Below are 18,845 nucleotides of genomic sequence, written 5' to 3' on the forward strand. Positions count from 1 at the left end.
AGTGCATCCACTGCGGTTATAAAAGACCCAACGGAGCTGCGGCCCAGACAGTTCGGTGGTTGTACATCGGCTGCAAGACTCGACCCTTAGATCTTGTGTTCTCAACGTAAGTGAAAAAAAAAAAAAAAAAAAAAAAAAAAAAAAAAAAAAAAAAAAAAACATTCCACGGGGAACAAGTGACAACGCGGACAGTGATTGCGCGCTTTTCGCCACTCGATTCGCGCCGATTTATACTCGCGGGCGTGTGCCTTATTTTACTCGTCGTACGGACTTTTGTGCTTGAATTTTTTATTTTTTATTGTTTCCCTTTCGCTCGACGCGAGTTTTCGATTTTTCGAGTGCAGGTAATCGTGGCTGCGATGATGCGGCGAAAAAAATTTACTTTCCGGAGCTTATTGAAAGGATCGCCGAATCTATTTACAATTTTATACAAGTATTTTTAATGTAAAAATCAAGTAAACCACATCCCAGCTACTATTTAACGGCACACGAGGTTTAGCGCGCATTTCCTCGTGTTTTTTTTTACCGCACATCGAAATGAAAAAAAAAAAAAAAAAAAAAAAAAAAAAAAAAAAAAAGAAAATTAGCACCCAAGTATTAAAGTTGTTGTTGTTGTTGTTGCAGGGAGTCGAAAAAGCGCCAACCACCAGAGTAAGCCCGATAATGTCGGTAGCCGGACCGGAAGTGGTCGCCGGCTCGGTGGCCGCGGCCTCAGCCGGCGGATTCTCCGCCACCAGCGTCTTCTTCACCCTCCTCGTGCCAGCCGTCGTGCTATTCTACATCTACTTCAGGATCTCGAGGCGCCACCTGCTCGAGCTCGCCGAGAAAATCCCCGGACCCAAGGGCCTGCCCGTGATCGGCAACGCCCTCGATCTCATCGGCTCGTCCGACAGTACGTACAACCACCATCGTAAACTGTCATTAACAGCGGGACTCGGATAAATCAGGTTTTTATTTTGTTTTTTTCCATTTCCAGCAATATTCCGCAACATCTACAAGAGATCCTTCGAGTTCGACACTGTGGTCAAACTATGGATCGGGCCCAAGCTCGTTGTCTTCCTGATTGACCCGCGCGACGTCGAGGTCATCCTCTCGAGCCACGTCTACATCGACAAGTCCACCGAGTACAGGTTCTTCCAGCCTTGGCTCGGCGAGGGTCTCCTCATCTCCACTGGTGACGTATACTTGTCTTATACCAAATCCTCTCTTCTCCGTTATTTTATCATACGTTGCATTCCATTGAATCCAAAATTACAATGAAACTCCAGTATTTAGACATTTATAGATACGTATACACATTACACGTAGTAACTTCGTCTTCCCTTGCATACAAACATGTATCACACGATGTAACGTAAAGTACGTAACGACTTAATAATCGGAGCAGTATAGAAGATCGCCGAGGCCTTTATGCTAATACCGCGTGTGATTAACGTATACATTTCTCGGTACGGTATTTTCTTCCCTACTTGAAAGTCGGTGGAAATGTAAGGGGGGGGGGGGTATATGAAGTAAAGACAGAGGAATTTTAATTAAACAGCCATTGTCTCGATTCGTGAAACTCGGCAAACTTATACAATCGAAGCACAGCCAAACACTTTTTTTTTCATTTCCTGCCAGACATCATTAGCATAGGCAAGCATAAACCCGCCGACAAGCCGATTAAAAAGCCAAATTTGACCGATCTGACCGATCCCGTTGTACGCACTCGCAGGCCAGAAATGGCGCGCCCACCGCAAGCTGATCGCCCCGACCTTCCACCTGAACGTGCTCAAGAGCTTCATCGACCTCTTCAACGCCAACTCGAACGCCGTCGTCGAGAAGATGCGCAAGGAGGACGGCAAGGAGTTCGACTGCCACGAGTACATGTCCGAGACGACCGTTGAGATCCTCCTCGAGACCGCCATGGGAGTGTCCAAGACCACCCAGGACAAGAGCGGCTTCGAGTACGCCATGGCCGTCATGAAGTGAGGATCATCCACTTTCATTCGCCATACTTTTTTTTTTTTTGCCTCTGATTCATGGTAAAATGATTTTATTTTTTTTTTTTTTAAAGGATGTGCGACATCCTCCACCTGCGTCACACCCGCGTTTGGTTGCGGCCCGACTGGCTGTTCAACCTCACCAAGTACGGCAAGGAACAGGTCGCCCTGCTCGACATCATCCACGGCCTGACCAAGAAGGTCATCGCTCGCAAGAAGGACGACTACAAGAGCGGCAAGCGCAACTTTGTCGACACGAGCGCCACCGCCAAGGACAGCGCCAAGAGCACCACCGTCGTCGAGGGCCTGTCCTTTGGCCAATCGGCTGGCCTCAAGGATGACTTGGACGTCGACGACAACGACGTCGGCGAGAAGAAGAGACAGGCCTTCTTGGACCTTTTGGTAGAAGCCAGCCAGAACGGCGTCGTTCTCACGGACGAGGAGGTCAAGGAACAGGTCGACACCATCATGTTCGAGGTGAGTTGCTTCTCTCTCTTTCTACCTTTTGTTTCTTTGTGACAATGTGGAGTCTTTTTTTCATTGTTTTTTTTTTTTCCTCAAGGGACACGACACCACGGCTGCCGGATCCAGTTTCTTCCTGTCGATGATGGGCTGCCACCCAGAGATCCAGGAGAAGGTGATCCAAGAGCTGGACGAGATCTTTGGCGACAGCGACAGACCCGCGACCTTCCAGGACACGCTCGAGATGAAGTACCTCGAGAGGTGTCTCATGGAGACGCTCCGCATGTACCCACCGGTGCCCATCATTGCCCGCGACATCAAGACCGATCTGAAGCTCGGTAAGCAAAAGTGATTCTTACAACTTGACCGGTATAGTTAAGTATACATGTGTTGATCGCGTTTGTATTTTTCGCAGCATCGGGCGACTACACGATCCCATCGGGAGCTACGGTAGTCGTGGCGACGTTCAAGCTGCACCGACAGCCGCACATCTACCCGAACCCGGACGTCTTCAACCCGGACAACTTCCTGCCCGAGAAGACGGCCAACCGGCACTACTACGCCTTCGTGCCGTTCAGCGCGGGTCCGCGTTCCTGCGTCGGCCGCAAGTACGCCATGCTCAAGCTCAAGATCCTCCTGTCGACCATACTGAGGAACTTCCGCATCAAATCCACCGTCAAGGAGGAAGACTTCAGGCTCCAGGCCGATATCATCCTCAAGCGCGCCGAGGGCTTCAAGGTCAAGCTCGAGCCCAGAAAGTCCGGGGACGCACGCGTCAAGGTCGCCGCTTAGGCTATTCTCCCCCCACCCCAAATCCCTCGTTGCGACGACGTAGTTATATCGTACAACCTTCTGCCATTGCGATTTTTTTTTTTTTTTTTTTTTTTTTTTTTCATTAGTTGCTGTGTGTTTTAATTATTATTTATTTGCGTAACAAAAGTAGCAAAATCACGAGACGCCTGTTTATCGATTGTTACGCGTAAGAAAAATGTTATTGTAACAACAAGAGTACATAATATAATACATTGTGCACGATGCTCGAGAGTCGCGCGAAATCACGCACGCTTGTTTACTGTTTTTTTTCTTTTCTTTTTTCTTAATTTCTGTTACCATTTATTTCGTTCTTGTTGTTAATGTTGTTGTGTAGGGGAGAGTATTCAGGTGCGTGACTTTGTATTGTTTATTATTATTATTATTGTTTTTTTATTAAATCTTTGGCTATTTGGTGTCAAATAGTACACCGTACTTGTCCCGTTTCTGTTGTTGTTATATTATCAGTTTATTTATTAATTTTTTTTTTTTTAACCTTCAAAAATACGTATACGATCGTTCGTTAGGTGTTTTTAGTACGAGAATCCTCGTGCGAGCAACCGGGGCCAGAGAGTATTTGGTCGTAGGAGAAATTTCTTGGTAAATTTTCACTCCTCCAACTTGCGCCCTGTTGCTTTTATACGCGGCTTTTTCGAAGGCCCCGATACATAGGTACGAGAGTATATATTTTGTTTACCGGTTTTTATTCCGTGCAATAAATCATGCAGTGGCTTTACTGCGAAACCGCCAAACGCCAATGTGTTTTATTTTTTCGAAACCTCTTGTGTGAACGGAAGGACAGGGAAAAAATGGCTAATACGGTAAGGTCAGCGCGAACGATGATGAAGCCTCTGACGGCAGCGGCTCTGCACGAATTGCCAAAATTCAAACAGCGAGTCAAAGCCCAGCTGCCATCTCTACGGGCAAAGGACATACGGAGGTTATCCCAAATATTAGCTGTTGATTAAAAAAAAAATTATATATCGTCCACAACGTAACGATGGCTCTTTTCGACAAAGATACAAACTCCCGCACAGCCAAATCGTGGTTTTGGAATTGAGAGAAGATGGCCACGTCGAGGCTGCCGAGTATTTCGAGTTTCTATTTCGACTCGACGAGAACATCAAAACAGCAGCTGGGCCCGACACCGTCATTTGGAACAACCCACGGTTGAAAGATAACGAGGAACTGGTCGACCAGCTCCGCCAAGTTCTCGTCTCTGTCTTTGACGAAAAGAGTAATCGTGTTTTTGCACCCAACGACAATGACGAGTTGAAAAAAAAAAAAAAAAAAAACCAAGAAATTGTTCAGTGCCCGCAGAGACGAGAACCACATTGACGATCAAAATGTCCCTGCGCGTGGAGAACTCAAAGTGGGAGTGGTGGTGGATCGCCGATACCCTCTACCGCACTGCGCTTCAAATAGCGAAGGAGATCGACAGCAACGACAGAGAGATCGTCAACAGCCTCCGTTTTCTTTACGCGAGATTTTTATTTTCCAAACGTTTGTACAATTCAACGCACCCACGTACACGTACCAACTCCCAATAAATGGCCCCAAAAATTCAGTGAAAAAGCCAGACCTTGCCCTGGAGCACGTAAAAATGGCACAGCACGAGTCGCGCGGTCAGCCGTGGAACGCCTCGAAATTATTGGACTGCAGGCAGGAGAGCTTGTTCACGGAGTCCTGCGTTCTCATGCACAAAGTCCTCGTGAGCATAGCCCGCGAGGAGCGCGAAAACGACGCCGAGGTAGCCGTGAATTCTTGCAAGGTGGCCCTCGACTGTGCCTGCGAATGTAGGTGATGTACATTATTATCCATCACGTGAGATTGGAAACGTATCGATTGGTGTTATTTTGTCCACAATATATGTATGCCAAGCTTGGCGCAAAGAACTCGTGGCCGAAGCGCACTACGAGCTTGCCGAGAGCGAAAGGGCGGCTGGAAACTTGAGCGGGGCTGTCGAGCACTATTTCGCGAGTCTCGGTATTTTGGAGGAAGTCGACGATCCCGTGGGTGTTTGTCGAGTTCACTCGAGACTGGCATCCACCTATGAAGTAATTCAAGGGAAAATTATTTTATTTGCCACGGTATTGTTGGAAATTGGTATTTTTGTACTTGTGTTGTGCAGCGTATTGGCGATGGAGAAAAAGTTTTGGAGCATTTTCGTAAACTCAAGGATGTCGCGTCGGAGTGTGGTTTGCCGTACAAGTACGCGGAGGCTCATTACTTCACGGGGGAGTATCATTTGCGTAGAGTGAGTATTATCATTTTTTCCATTTTCAAGTTATATCTTATTCAGTGGAAAATTCAATGAAGAACGATCCGGAGAAAGCAACGACGAATTTTCAAGTTGCGTTTGCGGTGTACAATCGGCTTGGTGCGAAAAACGATGCCAATCGCGCTAGATGCTTTTTGGGAATATCGAAAGGTGAGCATTAAAAATATCCGAAATTTTTACCTATTTTTATTTATTTATTTATTTTTTTTCATATATATAGATGTTTTTTTTTTTTTATTACTGATTACATCAATTTACATAAAAACTGTATTTTTATTTAGTTGTTTTTTTTTGTTACAATATTTTTAAAAGTTATTTTACATCTTAATACCAATTTCATATAAAATAATCAATACCTCTTAATTCTCAAGAATGTGCACGATTTCTAAAAAGTAAAAATTGTGTAAATATGGGGTTTTTATTAAGTGACTAAAAGTGTATTATTCTTAAGCAATCGTCAAGTATCGGCAAACTTAATGTAATCTAATAATTACAATATTAGCTTTAAAGTATATGTACTTGCATGGGTACACTTGGTACTTGCAAATATCCTTAAACTTAACACTTATTTCGCGATACATAAAAAATCTTTTTTTTTTTTTTATGATTTTTTATTTTTTTTTAAATTTTATTTAACTCTCAACATGTATATCTAAGAGAAATGTAACGTAATCAATAGTAAGGATTAAGTTTTCGATTCTATCTCAAAGCTCAACAAGTTGAAATTTACTACATAATTATAAGAGAAACGAACAGTGTTCTTTTGTATTAATGATCTCAAACTTGAACCATCTTAATTGATAGATACCACTCATCGATCTTTACACAATTTTTAGACCCATTCGCTTTACGATTTTAGACATAATAAACCCCAATGCCGCAAGTTTCTGTATTATTACAGACAATTGAAATGATATATAAAGCAAAAAAAATTATAATTCAAGTTTAAGAACAATAAATAATTTAGTATCTTAGGCGCCCGAATTCATCATCTTTGTCTCCCGCCTACAAAATCTATTTACATTTTCAACTTGCACTCTAAGAAATATTTTCGTATTGCGATTATGTTTCTTCCATTATTAGGTAAGTCGTTGGCGCTTTCGCGCTACTTGTTTGATTTTTTTTTTCTAACTTGAGGTCAGAAGATAATGGACAAATATAAGGCCTTGATCGAGCAAAGCGTTGAGGGTGTCTCGGACGCTTTATTGAAAATTATTCTCTGGAAGGATCGCGGTGAACCCTTCGATTAGATCATGTGGGTAAGGTAAATTATCTCACTAGATCTAACCAACGCAATTTTTTATTCCATTTTATTTATTATATATTTTTCTCGCTTTACCATCGTTTTTACGTGTATTTTCATGGTTTTGCTTTAGTTCAGATCACTAACAATATTATTTTCAATATAAATACTATTTTTCAGTAAAAGTTTGAATCTTCACTACGAAATAATTTTATAATCTGGCCGTTGTCATAATATTTTTCATCGTTTGTACTAGATTTCAATTTGATCAATGTTATATATATATATATATTTATAAATATATATGCTTATAATTTTATTTTCAATCCATTATTATTTTAGTAACAACGTACATTAAAAAAAAAACACCAAGTCAATTTTGAAGACGTCGAATAAATAATAAAGAGTAAAACGTTGAGCAATCTTAACTAAAGAAACTCCCTGAAGATATACAATATACTCAAGTTATTATTGTAAGCTACTCTTTACAATCTCACGTTACGCAGAACTCACATCATCACTTATTCATTGTTGTTACACGTTAATTGGATTCTAAATCAAACGTTACCAAAGAAGCCGAACTTTTATCATTAGACTTTACGCATCGTGGAATTGACGACGCAGTGAATCTTCTCGGTGATATTCCTGGTTGATTGGGAGAAGATTTCAACTGAGGGAACAATAAACAAGAAGTTCGTTTTCACTCTCTCGGTTTCTTCTTCATTATCATCTAAATTGTCTCTTTGCACTTTCACTCGGCAGCCCGTGTGATTGAATGTCGAAGTCTGCTACAAGATTAATACAGCGCAATATTCAAAGAAACTGGAAAACAAAGTACAATTGTAAATGTATTGATTATATGACACAATGAAGTGGGATGATTAACACATGTTGCTGATTAATAAAAATGAACGAAACAAAGAGTCTTTGGAGTTTATGCCTTCGGTACTTGTGTAAATGTTAAATTTTAAAATAAGACTAAAATAAAATACTTGTGAAATTTTTAAATAATTTTATAATGTCTGAATAAAACTTTCAAAATTAAGAAGTAACGGACATAAGATATTTCTAAAAAATATTATTTTGGACCATTGGACATATCTACATTGAAATTCTCACAACTAATTTAAATTCAATTTTTACAATTTATTTAAATTTAAAGATATACATGTTTACGGGTATGTACAAAAAATATGTGCTTTTCAAACAATTTCAAGACTAAGAATAAAACAATATTATTCGGTAATTTTTTTAATCTCAGACTGTAAATTTTTTTTATTGTGAGTTATTTTAAGCAATTATGAATGAAAATTAATGTATAAACTAACAAATTATACAGATTTAAAGAGTATCAAAAAACAAATTTGTAACTGAGATTCGGACAAGTTAGTAAAAGAATTTTATGGATAGCAAAAAACTGTATGAAAATATAATAAAAAATAAAAAATTACAATTTATTCGTTATGGTCAAGCTTTGAAAATGGGATACAAATATTATTCGTCAATAGGATTAAAGGAAAGCAGTCTGGACGTGTACTTTTACAAACTTTTCAAGAATTTAGGATGCAAAGTCCGTTTCATCATCAGAAATGGGTTCAGCCTGCAAGTCTAAACGCTTTGAAACGTCACAGTATTTTTGTGTAGAAAAACTTGACTCCGTCGATATTTTGCAAGCATTATTAGGTACTTCTAAGCAATTACCATTGTTTTCAACCTCGTCTTCCTGGACCTCTTCGGTCTGTTGTTGCTCATTGGTGTTCACCACTTCCTCTACGACATCGACGTCTTGAATTATTTGACACTCATCCAAGGTTCCGTCACCATTGTCTTTTTGCTTGCTGCTAGATTTGTTGTTTCTAATTTCCGAAACATCCGTGCACTCAGATTCAGATATTTTGATCTCATGTTGGCCATCCTTACCAGAACAATTTTCCTTCTCCATGCTTGTGTTGGTTTCTTTTTCACTTTCCTCATCGCCATCCGTGACTGATCCTAACTCATCAACTACCTGAAGCCCTTTGCGTTGCAGCAATTCTTCCAAGGTGTGTTCCTCGAGTGCCTCTTCATCTTCGGTCATATTTTCTTCATCCTCGTTGTTATCTGTACCTGATTTCTTCGTATTTCCATCATTGTTTTCTCTATCTGGTTCTTCTGATGCATTAACGTTTATTTCAGTGATAGAGTCAACTGTGTTCTCGTCATCTTGAGTAATTTTGCTCGAATCTACGACTTCCTCAATTTCATCGTCATCTCCATGATCATCTTTGAGCTCTTCGCATCCGTCGTTTTCTGTTAAATCAATATTTTCGCACTGCATGGTTTCTACGGGCTCATCTTCGTCTTGATCACCGTCATCGATTTCGGTTATTTCAATTTCATTGTCCACTTGACGTTTTTCAGCTTCTTTTTCGACGTCTACCACATCTTTCGACGATTCGTCGATGTCTTTTGACGATTCATCCACATCTACAACAGGAGTTGCTTCAATGCATTCGACATCTTCGTCTTTGTCCTCATCTATCATGTCACATTCGATGATTTCATCAGACTCGTTAGGGACTTCTCTTCTAACATTTTCAGTTTCTACAACCTCATCCTCTTCTTCGTCATTGTTTTCATTATCCATTTCTACAGGACTCTCAGCAACAGTTTCTTGGTTTTGTTCGTTTTCATCTCTTTCTTCATCATTATCTAGAGTTTTTTCACTACGAATCTCCGTTATTTCTTCTTCTTTCTCGCTTTCATTCTCTCGTTCTTCGTTTGCTAACTCTCCGTGAGCTTTGTCACTTTCTGCTGGTTCCTCTTCTTCAGTTTCTTTGGATTTGTCCTGGGGTTTTTCGTGCAATTCAGCAATGTCGTTAAGAGTCTCTTGAACGGCCTCTGCAATTTTATCCGAATGAGATTCAGCTTCCTTTTCAGACTCGCTATCATCTTCGACAGCTTTACTTCTCCTACCTTTTGGCTTTTCGTCATCTTTTCCTACCATTTGCTTAGACTGCCTCGTTGAACGTTGAGACTTTGTTTCTCTTTCACTTTCATCATCTGAACTTACATCATTCGTCATTTTGGATTTTTTCGAAACATCATTTTCGATTACCTCTTCATCTTCTTTACCTGTAATCTCTTCAATATCGTTTTCGATGACGTCATCTTTTTCAACCATTTGAACATCTTCCTCGATCAGCTCTTTTTCTTCCTCGCCCACCAACATTTTCTCACCTTTGTCTTGATTACCCTCATTTTTCTCTTCTAGCTCTTCATCCACTTCCATTTCATCGTTCTCTTTTCCGTTTTCTTCAGGAATTTCTCTTTCCGAACTTATTCGTAGTTCTTCATCAACCTTTATGGGTACTACAACTCTTTCTAATTTAAGTTGCAATACTTTCATGTGCGTAAGTTCGTGTTCAATGCCAGTTAATCTACTTTCATATACCATACTACACACTGTGCAGGTGTATGATTTGTCAATTGGCTGAATGTCTTGATTTGCTTTTGGTGTAGATACCGTGGATTCATTATCTGAACCATCAATGATTATATTATTCTTAGACTTTGCAGATTTTGGAGACTTTTTCTTCCCTCCAGATTTTTTGTTTTGTTTCGATTGCCGAGTCAAATTCAAAGAAGAGCGTCTACTTGACGAGGCTCTACTACTCTTTTTTGAAGTATCAGACTCATTTCCTTCGTTCTCATCTTCTTTAGTTTCATTTCTGGAAACATCTGTTTCTTTTTCTTCATCTTCTTCTCTATCGGATAAAGCTGAATCTTTTTTGTCAGACTTATCACCAATAGAAACGTTTTCATCCATTGTTTTTGTAACATCATTTTCTGTTGACTTGATGATTTCCCCTTTGTTCAACTTTTCAACTATGGATTCTGAATCAATTTTCTGACCAACAAGGGCTTGTACATCTTCATCGGATGCATCACCTTCCAAGTCGTTATCAATATCAACAGTTTTTTTCTCAAAACTTGCACGCTTGATTTTTCTGTCATTTTCGTCATCTTTAGTTTCCTCGTCAGTCGACTTGAGGACATCAATTTCTTCTGATTCTGAATTATCCGATGGCTTCTCAGATACAGTTAGAATTTCTGTAACTCTAGTCTTGGTAAGTAGCTCCTTTCTATTTCTTTTTTGCTTAGGCGACAATTTAGATGTAGGTGTCGACTCCTTACTTGAACTTGGTGTTGATTTCTTAAACTGATCTTCAATTTCGCTGTGATCGCCATCTGAGTGCATTTCTTGTACTCTTTTTTTCTTAGATTTGGAGAAATCTTCACTTTCCGACAGATCTTCTTTTTCCGTTTGAGGGGGCAGAACATCATCATCATCGACTTCAATTATTTCATCTAAATCGTTAACGATATTCTTCCGTGCGTTTCTCGCGGATTTTCTTATACTACCGGTCGACTCTACAGAGCTACTTCTCCCGCGTTTACGACTATTCTGGTTGTTTTTTGACTTTAAAACTGTTTTTTTTACTGACTTTGAGCCAGACTGTTTGGCTTTCTTTAAAACTGGCCCACTGTCACTATCGTTATCCACCTCTATCTCAGACTCTTCGTGTACGCTCTGCTCCGAATCTATTCTCCTTCTAGTTCTTGTACTTTTAGATTCCGCAGTGCTTATATCACTTAGTTCGGAATCTTTTCTACTCCTAGAACTTTTCATGAGTTTGATCTCTTCCTCTTGAACGCTTTGTTCCGACTCTTTTCTTTTCCTAGTTGCTCTGATTGATCTACCTTCTTCTAAACTTTTTTTGTTTTTAATGGACCGACTTGGTTGAGTATCCTCTGATTCCATACTTAGTTCCGAATCTTTCCGTCTCCTACTCTTTTTTGTACTCCTACTTTCCATAACTTCTTGAATATTTTGGTCAATGTTTTTCTTCATTCTTGTGTTTCTAGCAGGTTTAGGCGATTCTTCTTCTCCTCCTCCTTGTTCTTCTACATACTCACTGTCAGATTCTCCCTTTTGCCGACTTTTTGCGTTAGACTTGGATTTATTAGATGACCCTTTCTTCTTGGGTTTCCCTTTAGTTACTTTGCTTCTAGATCGCGATTTTTTCACTTCAAATATTTCTTCATCGCTCTCTTCAAATGTGGTATTTTTTTTATCTTCATCGGTTTTTTTACTTGCCGGGGATCGAAATGTTCTTTTGTCTGCACTGGAACTAATAACAATGAATTTTGCTTCATTTTCTTCATCTTTAATTATAAATTCTTTCTCCTGCAATAGATACAAATCTTTCAGGAGCACAGAACACTGTGTTGTCGACGGATAATTGACTTGTTTGCGGTTCTTGGTCTGAGTTTTGACAGGATCTGTGGTGAGCCAACATTCCTTACAAACAATAATTTCAGTACGATGAAATCGGTACGAGCTTTTATCTTTGAGCGATATCTTGCACTGTTTGCAATTCTGTTGTGATTTTGACACTGTAGATTTGTTGGATTTATTCTTTTTCTTGCTACCCATTGTATCGCTGATTTCACTGTCTGTATCTGAGGGAGTATTTAAATCAAAGTTTGCAGTTTGCACAAGAGTAGTATTTCTGTTCACAATAAACGTCTTTGTCTGAAAAAAAAATTTGGTCAATACATCAATTTATTATTTCTTAATTTTCTTATTTTCTAATGTTCATCTGCAAGACATCTTTACGGAATTTTACTTCCAAAACTCCCTAAAGATATCTTTCAGATGGACATTAGAAGTCTACAAGACATCTTACAAGAAATCTCGAGAAAATGTTTTTACTAAGGGTAAATTAATTGTTTTACCTTTGGAAGATCAGCTGGGTGAATGCCATTTTGAATAATACTCTTGAGTTTACCAGTTATTTCGTTGGATAAATTTCTCAAATCCTGTAATAAGTCCACGCAGTATCTACACGATAGGCAAATGAGCTGTTTTTGAAAACTTTTATCCTTTAACTAATGAAAAAATTTATATCATTAGTAGTGCGCATTCAATTAAACTAAACAACATAAAAGTACATTGACCACACACCTCTTCTGAAAGCAAATCTTGAATTTGCTTCAATAAATTATCTGCTCCATTTTTATGGTTCGTCAAATCAAAGTAAATCAAATTACTCAGCAAGTCCGAGCATAAGTAACAAGAAAGCTTTACATTGCTTGGTTTTTTGCTGGCTTCCTTGATTTTCTCAACAAACGTATTGCATTGGTCAAGTTCAAATGCACACTTGTGGCAAATCTTTGAAGTTGGACCATCCGTTACCTGTTGGCACACAAAAGCAACAGACACAATCAATTTTTACAACCAAAACTCTTGAGCAAGTAGTTATTATTCATGTACGAATTTTATCAAGCTAAATTAGTCTGCCTGGAACGCATGTATGTTTATGAATAAATTATGCCAATTACGAGTGGCATCAACTCTTGATCAATCAATATATTACCGACAATTAGGCCAATATTGACTCGCGGTATCTCTAAAATGAGCAAAAATTTAAATAACCGAGTGTTAGGAATACGGGAAACGGCAAGCCTACAAAGGTAGATCGACAAACGCAGTAACGACGAGTATCACCCAAACTACGATGGCAACAAAACCAAGCACTGTTGGCGGCGGTAGTGGCGGCAGTACAGGGTATATGGGCGACGGCGCCGGGAAAAAAGCCAATGCTGCTCCGAGAGAGATACAACATTTATACGGTACGTAGGCGAGAACGTAAATACAACAAAGCACACTGGAGTTTAAAAGTTTGGATAAGTCGAACACAAGAGAGCAGACGTGCAGGAGTCCCCCGCGTCGCCGAAGAACGTATCACCGCACCAAGAGGTTAAAAAGCTACTACACTTAATTAGGTGTGAAATATGTTGATAAAAGGCGATTGTAAGTCCTCTCACTTTTTTTCCTACTTCTCGTTACAGCTTCTTCGTATTAAAGTTGCGTTACTGCTGCGTGTAAGTATACCTAGGTATCGGAAATATTTGCGCAAATTATATTTTATTGCAACTACGCCTCGAGAGCTCTTGTCGCGGATCTCCGCTTGTTTGCCATAGCTTGCCTGCCTGGCGGCTCCGTGCGCGCGCAGACTATAGGATTTTTTTTTTTTAGTACCCTATGGAGTTCTATCCTCCGTTGGGTTCCTCTGAGCTTTCCCCCCGTGCACCATATCATACAAACGATACTCCTGCAGCAATGTATGTATAATACCCGGCACGGCTGACCAACTACCGTCAAGAGCGCCACTTTGGGATGGTGTTTCGATTTTTTGATCTTTTTTTCATGAGGTTTCAAAACTGCTGGTACTCAAAGTACTTATTTGCAATAATTTTCAATTTATGATGTTCATGGAAGTAATTAAAAGTTATCTTGTAATTGCAACCTTGTGCAAGTTGAATATTATTTATCTTTATGTAGAGAATTTTTCGACTATTGACATAAAATAAGTATCTCAAGTGAAGAGCAAAACTCTTTTCCATCACATTCTAATTCTTAATCTTATAGAAATGTCAAAATTGATGGTACAAGGGGTAGGCTGCAAATTTATGAAATTTGCCATATTCGTAGCCACGTCCCTGCCTACAGAAAATATAGAAAAACATACAGTCACAGGGGAGACACCCAAGCCATGGAAACGGCTCGTTTCTCTTACATCCTTCTTCATTCATCTGTAGTCATCAAGGGACAGTAAGAAAAAAAAAAAGAAAAAGAAAACATACCTCAATGTTTTTGACCACCTTAAGGTTTGTCGAAATGCTTGTATTTCGCTATTGAGAAAAAGAGACGAAAAAAAAAAGTTGAGAAGAAAATGCACACGAGTATTGTATGTGGTGGTGATGGTGAGCGATTAATCAAGATCAGTTTTCATATACTACAACACTGGACACGTCAAAGGCGTGCGTTGATAACGTAATCGAAACGCTGCATAAAATAATAAGGAGTTCTGTGGATCTTGCTACTTAATAGCATCGACATTGTCAATGAAAAAGACCGTTATACACATGAAGTAACATTACTTATTTAATGATTATTCAATTATGTAATTATTTGTAAGTAAACACTTTTGTGGTGGCTATTACAGTAAGGAATGCTGCATTTAATAATTAATAATAAACAGTTAAGTTTTGTTAAATTTTTAATTTAATCGAATTTCATTTATAAATGTATACATAGTTACATGCTCCTTGAATAGAAATATATATTTTCATACACAGGCTTATGCATCAATTTGAATTGCAGACTACACAGTGCTGGTGAAAAAAAAAAAAAAAAAAGTGTACAAGTAAAAGAAAAAAGTATCACATAAGTAGTATCAATGTAAAAAGTAATTTGCAATTTTACATTGATTTGTATGAGATCTCTATAAGGATAATTTTTTTAGCATCTTGAGAGATCACTTTTCTATTGTAATTGATACTTTGGACATTTTCCAACTGACAAAACATTACTTAACTATGTATTCCAAGCTGTAATATGACGTCAATGACGCTTTCCATGGGCTTCCAGATGTTCACTACAGCTGTCACATAAAATGTATAGGGCCCCGGACCCCAGAGGAGCCCTGACGAGATGCATCAAGAGTCAGGTTATGTGTGCATCTTACTCTTACATTTAATGCTTTATAGGTATATTTAAATACATACATGTGTGTATACATAACGGTCTGTGATAGATAGAAAAGCGCGCGGTTAGGTAGGTAACTTGGACATTTAAGCTGTTATCTGTCTATATGCGTGCTATTTTTCGTCAACTTTGTCAGTAAACTGTTAGAACTTAAGTTATACAGTTACCGAGGACCTGAGAAGTATTCTAAAAAGAAATTTATGTTTATTTATTACTACAACGTGTGGTTTAGGAAGAAAAATTATAATTTTAATTGAATAATACCTGACCGGCTTCTTAAAACTATGTTTGCTCCAAAACGTAATCATACTCCGAAAATCATGTTGAAGGGTAATTCTATAAAGAAAACTCCATTTTGTGCATTACGTCATAAATTCAGATAAGATTAAACAAACTTTGACTGCTTTTTCTTTACACAAACAGTGAAATTTATCAAGTGAAATGAACTATATTTTAATTGAACCAAGTGAACAAACTCTATACAAACAATAATAAACCAAAGAATTCAACTGCTATTTATAAAATTGTTTATCAAAAAACTTGAAGAATGAAAACTATGATTAAAAAAAAAATTGAAGGATCAGCGAACTGTTGATCAATTGTACGATTTCGAGGCGTTAGAGAAAAAAAAAATAAAAGCAATACTTAAGTAACCGGTCAATGTATCCGTGGACGTTTGTTGCTTGCACACGAGAAGTCTTGAGCATCAGAGAGTACCCAATAAACCATCCTAACCTCTAAACGTACAACTCAAAGCCAAACAATGAAATGTTCTTACCTTGTCGAGCCGGCAGTTTTTGGCCTTGATTTTGAGCACCGGCTGCTCTTCCACATCCAGAAAAACACCTTCGTCGCTTGCGCACACCAAGCAATTGTCGCTCGTCATGGCGGGAATAACTTTTCCTACCCCTCGCGATAGGCGAGTCACAGGAAATTTTCACTGCGCTTATCGTATAGGTTCTCCACTCTGTACGCCTCTTTTTTTATCTGATGGGATATGGGATGCAGCAGTGGCAATAGTGGTAGTAGTAGAGTATACGCAAGATCCATGCATGTATGTGACATACACATACGTTCGAAAGTGATTTGGCGCGAGGCGCGCCTCTTGAGCGGCGCCGCTGGATCCGCTGATGGGCCTGATGGACACCAGTTGGGGTGGGCACTGGACTGTGTCGACAATTATTACCTATATTGTGTACTTACTATACGTAAAGTAAGTGCCCAGCAATCCAGATGAATGATAGAACTACGTGAATTCAGCTACACAAACTAGTCTTGAGTTCTTGACTTAAGTGTGACACTTTGACTTAAAAGAACTGAACTTGGATGCAGAATACCTAGTAATCTACCTATTTTTTAAGGATTATTGTCAGCACGGTGCAGATTGATTTTTGCGAAAGCAACTTTGTTGATGCTGGGCCGGGACACTAATTCACCATAACCTATGATAACGGTCGTTCACAATTTTTAACTTATTGCCACAAGTTTGAACGCTGTATAAAATGGCTGCAGCGCACTGTGGTGAAGTAGTTACCCGAGTTACCCAGTTACGGCAGTTACCGACAAAGTGCCCGCTAACGCCCTCTTCTGTCTGTTTTTACGAGCGCCACAAGCGGGAGCGACAATCGATAGATCGCCAGTCGACTGTTTTCGAGAGTTTGAATGTGATGTGCAGGGATGGCCGTGTCATTTATTACGTGTCGCAAATTGAATTTACGACACGTCAAAAATTGTAATAAATGACACCAACCTGGACCATAATTTTTGACGTTACTGGGGTTTACGACACATCAAAAATAGCCATCCGTCGATCAGCTGTTTTCAAGTAAGTACTATAAGTTATCTAATTTGACTTCGATTAATGAAACTTAGAATGATAAATTAAGTATTTTTTCGGACTAGCAGTTAATTGTAGAAAATTCTATATAAATTGATGATGGGGGATGGAGTTGGAAGACCTCGCCATGACGCTTACAAAACTTTAGGATTCACTCTTAAAACTGTCAAAAATAAAGACGGAAAATCAACTAATGTTGCAGTGTGTTGGCAATGTGAAAACACAGTGAAAAACACAGCTGTTAAAAGACTAGAAAGCCACAGGTAAAAAAAAATTTAGTTAAATAATTTTTTAATATTTAAGTTTCATCACCTCAAAACAAAAGTTATTTTGTTTACATTTATTGTTCTCTTATTATTATATTATTAAGCATCCTTAGAGTAGCTACAGTTTAATAATAAATATTATTTTTCTTTGACATGTTTATAGACACGTTTGTAAATTAGATCTCAATAAAATAAAAACACAAGAAACACTTTTTCGAGAATCTTCAAATCCAAGTACAGTCAAGCGTAAAGCTCGTGAAAGCTTGAGTACTGTAGTGACATCCTCAGATGATTGTTCACAAAGTAGTTTTGATCAAGATTTCAGCATGGAAAATGAAATGCTTGACAATGAAACAAATTTAAGTCTTGCTGAAGTGCCCAACTTTGAGCCATTGAAAGAGGTATTCGTCACTTCACCATAATTTTTATGCAAAAAATTTCTCAAATCTGTTTGAGAAAAAAATTTTTAATTTTTAGATTGCTATTAAGAAAAAACCTTCATCTTGCACATCAACAAAAAAACTTTTGATTGTAAAAGCTTCAAAACCAAAAAATAAGATCAAATCTTTTGTGGACCAAATCACTGAAGACGAAGCAAATAAAATCAATGAATGCTTACCTAAGTATATGATAGCAAATAATATTGATATTAACTCTGTAAAGTCCAAATATTTCTCTAAGCTCATACAACATTTAAGACCTGCATACCTACAGTTTTTACCAGACACAAATTTGTTGCAAAATCAAATTTTTGACAACGCTTATCAAGAACACGTGAGTAAACTAAATGATTTTCAACCAATTGAGGTAGTTTTCATAACTGCCATCAATAATATGAATACAGGACTGTGCGTAACCATCGATAAAAATGAAAAGTATAAGTTTTTAAGTAATAAAAACAGCTATGAAAGTTTTGAAATCTTTGTCGGAAGATCCATTAAAAATTTTCAAAATAAGTACAATTTCAAATGTTTTTCAATCGTATCAAATTACAATGCTAATCTTTATGATTCATTAAATTGTTTAAATGAATATTCTTTTTTTTATTTTGTTTGCTTTGAGCTAAGATTAAAAAATATATTTAAATCTGTCATACCTTTAGAATTGATTGAACTAATCAATGAATTTCAAAGAGAATTTGATCTTCATGCTTTAAAAGAGAAATATAATTTTCAAATTTTGTACATTGAAGAAAAAGATTTAAAAACGTATTATGAAGGAGTAGAAACTTGTTTACGTAATCTACCCACTTTTTGTGAAATTATAGGTAAAAAAATTTATTCTTGTAACACAAAGTACATTCCTTTACTATTTGAAGATGAATTTGATGCAAAATTAAAAACAAAATTAATTTGTTTGAAAAAACTT

General features: G+C 38.2%; 3 protein-coding genes across 4 annotated transcripts; 2 read left to right on the forward strand and 1 right to left on the reverse strand.

The window, feature by feature from the left end:
- Positions 1 to 4,006, forward strand: Cyp4g15 (Cytochrome P450 4g15). Its single transcript, XM_014352120.2, has 7 exons — positions 1 to 106; positions 625 to 892; positions 977 to 1,174; positions 1,715 to 1,967; positions 2,057 to 2,459; positions 2,545 to 2,782; positions 2,860 to 4,006. The coding sequence occupies exons 2-7, from the start codon at positions 664 to 666 to the stop codon at positions 3,234 to 3,236; spliced, it is 1,698 nt and encodes a 565-aa protein (XP_014207606.1). The 5' UTR covers positions 1 to 106; positions 625 to 663; the 3' UTR covers positions 3,237 to 4,006.
- LOC106638717 (tetratricopeptide repeat protein 29) lies at positions 3,977 to 6,785 on the forward strand. The gene is made up of 8 exons (XM_014352039.3): positions 3,977 to 4,194; positions 4,274 to 4,491; positions 4,566 to 4,757; positions 4,823 to 5,050; positions 5,136 to 5,311; positions 5,386 to 5,511; positions 5,574 to 5,685; positions 6,673 to 6,785. The coding sequence occupies exons 1-8, from the start codon at positions 3,977 to 3,979 to the stop codon at positions 6,783 to 6,785; spliced, it is 1,383 nt and encodes a 460-aa protein (XP_014207525.2).
- Positions 5,826 to 16,889, reverse strand: LOC106638718 (uncharacterized). Of its 2 annotated transcripts, XM_014352040.3 has the most exons (5): positions 16,153 to 16,889; positions 12,789 to 13,019; positions 12,560 to 12,712; positions 8,480 to 12,356; positions 5,826 to 7,600 (listed from the first exon to the last, which is right to left on the reverse strand). In XM_014352040.3, the coding sequence occupies exons 1-5, from the start codon at positions 16,258 to 16,260 to the stop codon at positions 7,575 to 7,577; spliced, it is 4,395 nt and encodes a 1,464-aa protein (XP_014207526.2). In that variant the 5' UTR covers positions 16,261 to 16,889; the 3' UTR covers positions 5,826 to 7,574. The 2 variants fall into 2 exon arrangements, with proteins under 2 accessions (XP_014207526.2, XP_089452837.1); XM_089596711.1 differs by lacking the exon at positions 5,826 to 7,600 and having other exon boundaries at positions 7,904 to 12,356.
- Positions 16,890 to 18,845: the final 1,956 nt, after the last annotated feature.

Source organism: Copidosoma floridanum, unplaced genomic scaffold (assembly GCF_036245765.1).
Source record: "Copidosoma floridanum isolate Cflo_tuat_1 unplaced genomic scaffold, Cflo_Japanese_pri ptg000030l, whole genome shotgun sequence".
Taxonomy (NCBI): domain Eukaryota; kingdom Metazoa; phylum Arthropoda; class Insecta; order Hymenoptera; family Encyrtidae; genus Copidosoma; species Copidosoma floridanum.